At 42.2% G+C, this 8,814-nt stretch overlaps 1 protein-coding gene across 1 annotated transcript in view; it reads left to right on the forward strand.

Moving 5' to 3' along the window:
* RAP1A (RAP1A, member of RAS oncogene family) overlaps window positions 1–8,814 on the forward strand; it is a 45,694-nt gene extending 36,880 nt beyond the window's left edge. Inside the window, exons 7-9 of the mRNA XM_035347066.1 lie at window positions 1,502–1,645; window positions 4,652–4,767; window positions 6,864–8,814. Of these exons, the coding sequence (XP_035202957.1) occupies window positions 1,502–1,645; window positions 4,652–4,738 (231 nt within the window). The 3' untranslated portion in view covers window positions 4,739–4,767; window positions 6,864–8,814. The remainder of the gene's footprint in view (window positions 1–1,501; window positions 1,646–4,651; window positions 4,768–6,863) is intronic.

Below are 8,814 nucleotides of genomic sequence, written 5' to 3' on the forward strand. Positions count from 1 at the left end.
GGATCTTCTGTGAAGCTTATTTTATTTGCTATTGCAATGGCGGGCATCCTGTCAATCAGGAGCACATTTTAGTAAACAAATCATAACCTTTTATTCCTGATTACCTGATGCCTGATCACCTCCCCTGTTTCCTCATTGGCTGAGTACTACAGGTTCACAAGCTACTCAGCGCTCCTCTATACCATATATGTACAATTTTTCTTTTTTTTCAACCCTTTAATTTCTCCTTTCTTATGTTTTGAGAACTCGTGATCTTTGTTTTACTGCCCTCACACTGCTCATCCTGTTTTTCTCAAGCTTCTACCTTATTTTGGAGCAGTGAGGCCTTCTACTGTCCACTTATCTTCTTAGCATTTCTCCTTATGACTACACAACTACCTTGGAATAAAGAAAAATAATTCTCTACTGCGAAAACACAACTTTGTTTCTCACACAGAGAAAGCCTTCTGAAAGTGTGTATCTCAGGGCATTATTTCCAAGATGCCTTAGTAGTATTTTCTGTAGGGAATGTCACAAGGAATGCAGCTTCCCCAAGGCACTGTCCTTCTGAAGGAGTGGGACGCTGACTCACCCAGATGCTTCAGAAAGCCGGCAGCTGAAGGAGAAGGGTAGATCCCCTTTCATCATTCATTTCATTCATCTCGAACAGATGATGTGCCTGTATTTGCGTCATGGGCGTAGGACGAATATTTTGAACATGCACCAAATGTTTATTCTGATACAGCGTGAGGTTACTTATTGGAAGCGATGTCCTTTCGGGAGCTGAGCTGTTGAGTGGTTGTTGAAAACTGCAATTATTAAAAATTATTAATTTATTTACATTATTTATTATTTAAATATTTTTTTTAATTATTAAAAAAACAGCTGGAAACTGCAATTATTCTGAACTAGTTAATATTGATCTCAGTGTTTGTGCCTTTTGTAGCGAACATCCTCGTCTCTGTATGTAAAGCATGTCAGTAGTACGATACTGTATTGTGATGAGAAAGGCAGATGGTCACGTGCACGGGGCTGTGGGAACGCTTAACCGCACAGAACCTCTCCTTACTCCGTGTCCAGGGCAGCAATCTTCTAAGGTGCTTCCACTTGTTGCTGCCATGACATCAGATTGACAAGAGAGGTCAGAAACACATAATGTATTTCTTAAAACACGGGCTATATGTCCTGTTGTCTAAAAGAGGTTAAGCTGGTGGGCAATTCAGCTTCATGTCACATAAATGTCCTGAAATACACTTTAGTAAATTATGCTTTTGATGATAGAATGGTGTTGGATGTAAATACTGGAAAACAAATCTTTACTGGAAAACGTATTAAAATCCAGCCTAGCTGGTGAGCTCTGCTGAACTTCTGATTTTTTTTTTTTTTTAAACATGGCTGTGTTGTTTTGTTTGTTTTGTTTTCCTCCCCCTCATGTGCCTTTGCGAGCTATTGCATCACTCGGGCAGTATGCGTTGTATGTTAATTTGCTGATATCTCTTGGTTTTGCTCCCTTTCTCTCCAGGTTCCAATGATTCTGGTTGGCAATAAATGTGACCTGGAGGAAGAACGTGTAGTCGGCAAAGAACAGGGTCAAAACTTAGCGAGACAGTGGTGTAACTGTGCCTTTCTAGAATCGTCAGCAAAGTCTAAAATCAATGTTAATGAGGTGAGTGTCAGCTGTTCCTTGCCTTTGTTACATTAACATGAATACTGCATTAGACCAGCAGGAAGTCCTTCTTACACTCCTTTATCAGGCAGATTTAGGATAGTTCTGAGGTGTCAGTCTAAGAATGGCTAAGACAAATCTATTTAGTTCCTGTTTGTTTTTATTTGTTTTAAAGAAATCTGCTCCTTTTTTAATTAAGGGGTGGGTGACATCCCCAGGCAAATGCTTTCTGTGGTCCATGTTAGAGGGCATGGGTAGTAGAGGGTCACCAGTAAGCCCAGTTAACTGGATGACTCTTACCTCAGGTAAAGCTTTATCTGGAAACATGTTATTAAGACAGCCAACTGCTGCTATTCAGAACTTGGATTATGCCCCATTGTATTACTTGTCGTGTTGCTTAGTGTTGGTTGTTGGTTTTGAAAGTATTTGCTTTTCACATTCCTGCTACATCAGGCTGCTCAAGCAGACATCCCATCACAGTCCTCCTCTGGTAAGCCACTAATTTACTGAGACCATGCCCAAACATCTGTTTGTGTCGCCATTCCCATGTTTAAATGAGAAACACCATTGGAAGTCGGTGTGCATGTCACTGCTGGCTGAGGTGGTGTGGCACTGCTTGCCATCTGGCAGCAAGGTTTTGTTCTGTGCTGTGAGTTATCTGACAGTGACAGAGGCCGGTTTTCTAGTCACAAACGCTAAGGTGACCCCATTGAGCAGGGCTGGTTTGGTGCCAGGAGATAACTGGGACCATTTAGGAGACCGTGATAAGGAGAAGCAGAAGGATTTTGGACTAGACCCAGAGCTCTCTTGGCAGCCAGCGTGACATGCCCAGCACTTCATCCGTCGGGTGGAGAGCAACGGGAGCTCCAGGCTGCAGTGCTTGGGATTAGCCTGGCTGCGGTGCTCGCTAATCCTGCCTGGTAAATATAGCTCGCTGAGCCAGGCTCCTGTCAGACAGGGCTTTGTGTGTGTCTCTGAGCTGTAGTAAAGCTGTGACAGCTAACAAAGAAATGAGTGTCTCAGTCATCAAACAGTTACCCCGGAGTATACCAAATCCTGTATTATTTGTATTTCCACAGAGACTGACCTCTCAGTAGCCAGAGGTGCTTTAAAGTTCTCCAAAGAACTGGGGTGGGACAAATACACCTGCAGTCAGGCTTGATCATAGCCAGGAAAATTATTATCTGGAAGATTAGTTTCTCTTTTTATTGTGATCTTATTTTTCTGTGTTTCTGTTAGTTCATATTGTCTGGTTATGAAAAGCCTAAAAACTAAGGAAATCAAGAAGGAACACGATGAATCAAGCAACTTGCTGTGCTGGTTATTTGTTCTGCTGGCTCATGGAGTGGGGAAGAGTTTACATTTCTCTTTGGTTTTGTTTTTGTAAAGCTACATTTGGAGTTTCCAACTTTGTTAAAGTCTAGGCTAAAGGCTGATAAGTTTCTGCTTGCAGTTGCTGAAAGTTAAGCCTTTCATACAGATAGGAAGTTTTTAACACAGGTATGAGTCGACCTCAGGAGCAGTGCTTCAGATTTCTTTCTGGTGACCTGAGTGATGCTCTTGCAGTGCACTGACTTCTCCTAGGGATAGTGGCGTTCCTGGAACCTTGCTGCAGACTTCACTTCTGTACTCACTGTCAGTAAGAACACTTAAATGACAGAACTTCAGATTTTTCAAAGGGATATTTTTCACTATCCTAGCCCTGGGAAGCAGGGAGGAATTAGGGGTCTACCCAAAGCAGTCCAGAACCTCATCTGCCAGAGAGAGATGGTTGGAGCCTTCACAGATTCAGGCTCCTTCAGCACATCATAATCACTTTTGAATTATCTTGGCTCTTGTTTATAAAGGCTTAAATATTGAAAGGTGGTTTGCATCAGCAGAGAATAAGGAGAATTGGTTTCTCCTGCAGAAACCTTTTATTTGTATGTCATCTGTATGGTTTTTAACATCTTGGTTGTGTCTGGTGAAGAGTCCGAACTGCTGCTTTTGCCTGGGGCTGACAGAAAGCTGCAACAATAAGCTTAGTGAAGGGGGTGCCTGAGCAACTATCAGATGCTGTTAAAATATTTTACATCAGAGCCTGACAAAGGCACTGTATGTTCATTTTGTTTGGAACTATTTAACCAGGCACGAGTGCTTTCATGTATGTAATAGCCAGAAAAACTTAGATTTCCAGTAGCTGAAATTTGTTATAACCTATTTCTTTGTCTGCTGAATTTCCTTCAAATCAACAAGAGTTTGTGAGCAATCAGCCACTCTGGGAAGGAAAAAAGTAAACAAGGAGAAGGGTGGAGCTTTCTGGAGGTCTAAATATTTCTGCTCAGTACCATGACCCAGCTCCAAGCATCTTTGCAAAGCTCATTTTGCTATAAATGGGTTATTACTGGGAAAACAACTCACAACAAAAGCGTTCACAAGAAATTTCTGAAGCTGAAAGAGGCCCCTGTAGTCATCCTCTTCTGGAAAATCTGAGTACAGGGCAGACGGTTTGTTTTTCCTTGCTGATTGTATTAATAAATTCAAAAGATCAGATCAAGGACAAAGGCAAATTAGATCAGAAGTGAGTGAACAACAGCTCTGACCTGTATGGCAAAGAGGAGAACTAGGATAATATCCTTTAGGATATTATGCCTGTCCTTTTAAAAACAAAACCCCAAAGCTTTTATCGTTTCCCAGTTTTCTTCCAGGTGTCCAAAGCAAGGGATTCATTGCCTTACTCTTCTGAAGCCTTTGGTCATACATAACCTGAAGGGGGAAACCTGTATGTTACAGCACAGGAGCTTACAGCTCCCTGATGTTCTGCATGCTGATGTGAGCTCTGTGCTCTCTTGTTTCATAAGCAGCTGCTTGAGAAACATGTTTAGGTAAATGCAAGCAGATTGATTGAATTTGTAAGACTGCAGCCACCAGGAAAGAGTATCTGTCATTTCGCCAGTGTGCCTAATTTTTTGACACTTGCATAATGTTTTATTGTTTTGATACTCAGTTTGTGTTTTTCATTTTCAGATCTTTTATGACCTGGTCAGACAGATAAATAGAAAAACACCAGTGGAAAAGAAGAAGCCTAAAAAGAAATCATGTCTGCTGCTTTAGACTCCCATCGTGCAGCAGCTCTGAGCCAGGTAAGAGGTGTCTGAACTGTACCTGCAGCCCAGGTAATCTGACCCTGAGCTGCTCCAAAATACATAATTCCTTCCCACTCTGCTGCATTTGTTGGACTTTGAAAACCAATTCCACTGACTGACTTGGCAGAGAAATACCTGCCTTGCTCCCTTTCTCCTTTTGCTTGGGTCGATGAATGCGCCAATTAGGGCAGGAACTGATGGAGATGGGTGAGGTGTTGCCTTCTTGCTCTTCTAAGGTCTCACTCTGTCTTGTGACACCATAGTTGGAGGCATCCTGGGCCAGTTTTGCTTCCTTTTTATCCTTCAACTGAAGTCCAGTGGTGTTCGGGTAACTAGCAGTGTTGTCGCAGCTGCTGTCTCAGCCCTAGCTGATACAAGGACAATTGCAAGTTGGTTTGGGTGGGACATGGATTTAAACAGCAGAAAAATGAAAAGCTGACCACCAGGGGGGAAAAAAACAACTAAAAACAAGGTTGGACATATGCTATAAATAATCTTCCTGTGTATCTTGGCAGGGTACTCTGTGTGCTTACAGCTGTTCTGTTGCACTCCTGAAAGCAAGCAGCATTTCTGTAGGTTTTGGACAGGAACTACCAGCATCTTAGCACACGTGTGCTGCGTGGCGGTGCCGAGACAGAGGTGTGCAGGGGAGGTAGTCCTGCTCAGCACTGGGAAGCAGGAAGTGATCAGAAAGCAAACAAATCATCTTAGGTGTCGGCTGTGCAAAGAGCATTTGGCTGGAAACGCAGCAGGGCAGAATTGCAGCCCGGGCCAGCCCTGCAGGTTGGGTTGAGGCGGGTTAATTCGCTGTGTCAGCTGTCGATGTCCCACAAATGCCCATGCTGCCAGCCTCCAGTCATTGCTGTGACCCACCAAAAGCTGTTCTCTTAGGTATGGCAGCTGGCAGAGCAGCACAAGTGCCCTTATCCTGCAGCATTTAAACTTTTGGCTAGGTAGGAAGAATTTCAAGGATGAATTCCTGTAATTAGTGGATAACTGCCTTTCTGCCAGACCTGAAGGGCGCGCTGTGAGCAGATGTTTCTTTAGCCTAGCTGTGATTGAGCAGGGCAAGTGGAGCTATGCAGTTAACCTGGCTGCTGATGATTTGTGCTTTATTTATTGATTGAGTCTCTTATCCTGAGCTCTGAATGTCGTAAAATAATGGCTTAGTCCTGTGGGGAAACAATGGTTTGAGGAAAAGAAATTGAAGAGTGTATCTCAAGTGGCTTTTCCTGTTCCTGGGGCGATATATCTGAATTTAGCTAGTGCGGCGTCAGCCAGGATGGCTTCTTGGAGCCAGGCATCCCCAGCCATGGGGACGCACTGTCTGCCAGGCTGGCTGAGCTGTGCTGAGCTGTGCTGGGCTGTTCTGAGCTGAGCTGAGCTGTGTTGAGCTGAGCTGCGCTGATGGCACCTGCTCGGCCTCACTGCGGCGCTGAAGGGCTCGGCAGCTGCCGGCGGCTCAACTGGAGTCCTTCTGTTCAGTCAGTTGCTGATGGGGTTCCTGTAACGCTCGCTGCTTCTACCTGTGCCCCCAGAGCTGCTCCAGATGATTGAAATACTCCGCAATGTCTCCCCTGGTGTTTATAAATCTCTTCCTAACTGATTGCCTCCTTGTTATAGCTGGAACAGAGCTCGGGGAGGTCTCCAACTCGTTATACTTGGGCAGCATCTCAGAGAGATAACAGGTGATATTGCCCTCCCCTAAATTGTTCCGCCCTTGCTGAATTCAACACCCACTTGAGCCGGATGCAGCCTGGAGCAGAGGCTACCTGCCTCGTAAGGCACCGTTGTTAGGACAGCAGGAAGGGGAAGCAGCTCTCTGTCGGTGCTGCTGTGCTCGTGACAAAACAAGAACTTGTTTCTGAAACAGTTCTGCTTTGCAAAGGCTTTTCTCTCTCCCTATCTGAGAGTTCAAAGGACAGAAGGAGCAAAGCACAGCGAGGAAGATAACCTCTTCCTGCTGAAATCTGCGTGTTTTTACAGACATGTACAGGTAGTTGTCTGGGGAAGCTCTCAGGCCTTTGTCTGAGGTTGTTCGTCAGTAGGATGAGAAACGTTCCCACCATCACCTTGTTTTTCACTTTTTCTAGATTGCAGGAATGAAGAACTGTTGCCTAAATGGAAAGTGCCAGCATTCCCGACGTCAAAACCTTATGGAAATTAGCAACATATCTGAAGAAGCTTCTCCTGTTTTTATGTACCATGAGAAGAATTTAGATCTTAAAATGGTTTGCACACAGTCCCTGGAAAAACAAATTGCTCTGTGTATATCTCTTGGAAATTTAAGACAATAATAGTATTTCTCCTTTGCAATAGCAGTTAACAGATGTGAAAATAAGTATAATTGACTCTAGTGTATGATTATACAAAGGAGCATGGATGCATTTCAAATGTTAGATATTGCTACTATAATTAAAATTTCATATTGACCCTTTTACCATAATTTCTCCCCATCAAGCACTAAAAATGTTCCGCCATTATATATTATATCTATAACTATAGATATATATTATCTAAAATTTCCCTTTGAACTCACAGCAACAAATAACTTTTTGAGTCATTGACTTCATTTTATATTTAAAGGTTACAGAATATCATTATTTTCATTCTGCCATTATATTCTAATTAAAAATGTTTGTGCATAATGCTTTGGAAAAATGGGTCTTTTATAGGAAAAAACTGGGATAACTGATTTCTATGGCTTTAAAAGCAAAAATATATAATATACTAAACCAACTCTAATATTGCTTCTTGTGTTTTACTGTCACAGATTAAATTACAGCTTTTATGAATGATTAAATTTTAGTACATTTTCATTTTGTTTCTGTGTTTTTGTTATGGTTTCCAGACTTTGGTTTTTATCAATGTTTTGTGAATTCTTTTTCCATTCTGGTAGATCATTGTTGCAACAGATACCAACAGTATGTCGTTACGCCAATGCGATGTCTTCACGCACCCTCCTTGTTGGATGTACTTAATCATATTACACACTAAAGTACAGAAGGCTACTTTTAATTAGCTTTGTATGTTCTTTTGAATATTTAAAGATTGTATTCTGCTGAAAATATTTCCTCTGTACAATTATTTTTATATATACAAATTTGGTTTAAAACTGTATCAAAGTCTGGCTTCACTGTAATCTTCAGTTTCACACAGCTGTGTACTTCACCAGTAGAATCCTTACTTTAGCAGCGTCGTCCTGCCGGGCAGGAGCCCACGGGGGATGTTACATACGGTCAGCATCTCGAGACGAAACTGGGGAGTTGAATGTTGGTTCTGACTAAATACTATTTCAACAAAGCAAACAGCTGCTTTGCACTTTTAGGTAAAATCTGGCTAACGTTACCTGATCTGCAGTCAGATGAAGGGTTGTTTTTCTTTTTCCATTTTGACATGTTCGGTTTGTTTTTAAATACCTGTTGGTTTCATCAAGTTTAAAAGAGCAGGGTATGAAGAGACCTCTGGGTGCTCAGCCTCGATCCTCCTGTGCATATGCAAGTAAAAGAACTGCCTTTGGGACCCACTGGACCCAAATCACATCTTCAGTTTGATGCTGCTGAAATTCCCTCAGTGTTGGAGGATTTGCTCCTGCTTCACTTCTGAGTAAGTGAGAAGAGAAATGTATCTTCACAGTGGAGAAAACTCAGGACGGACTCTGTCCTGATTGTTTAAATGGGAAATCAAGATGTAATAGCTGGTGAACATTTGTTCCTGGAGTTGTATAGTTTTATTGGAAACCAGGGGTGAGAAATTTCTATAAATGTGTTTTTCTAAAACTGTTACTGATGCAGCTGTTGAATTATACAGAGATCCCAGTTTCTAAATGCAGCCCAAACAAGACTGGATGAGAATATGTGGATGACAATAATGTGAAAACATCTGCCTACTTACAAGTTGCTAGGACAAACTTAGTTACATAGCTGATTGTCTTCAACCTACCGCTGCGCTTCCTTTTTCAGGAGGAGCAGAAGCATGGTATTTGCAGGTTGGTTATCTTTACTAAATGTAAAAATATTTTAGTAATAAAGTAATTTTAATGTA

Source organism: Oxyura jamaicensis, chromosome 26 (assembly GCF_011077185.1).
Source record: "Oxyura jamaicensis isolate SHBP4307 breed ruddy duck chromosome 26, BPBGC_Ojam_1.0, whole genome shotgun sequence".
Lineage (NCBI taxonomy): Eukaryota > Metazoa > Chordata > Aves > Anseriformes > Anatidae > Oxyura > Oxyura jamaicensis.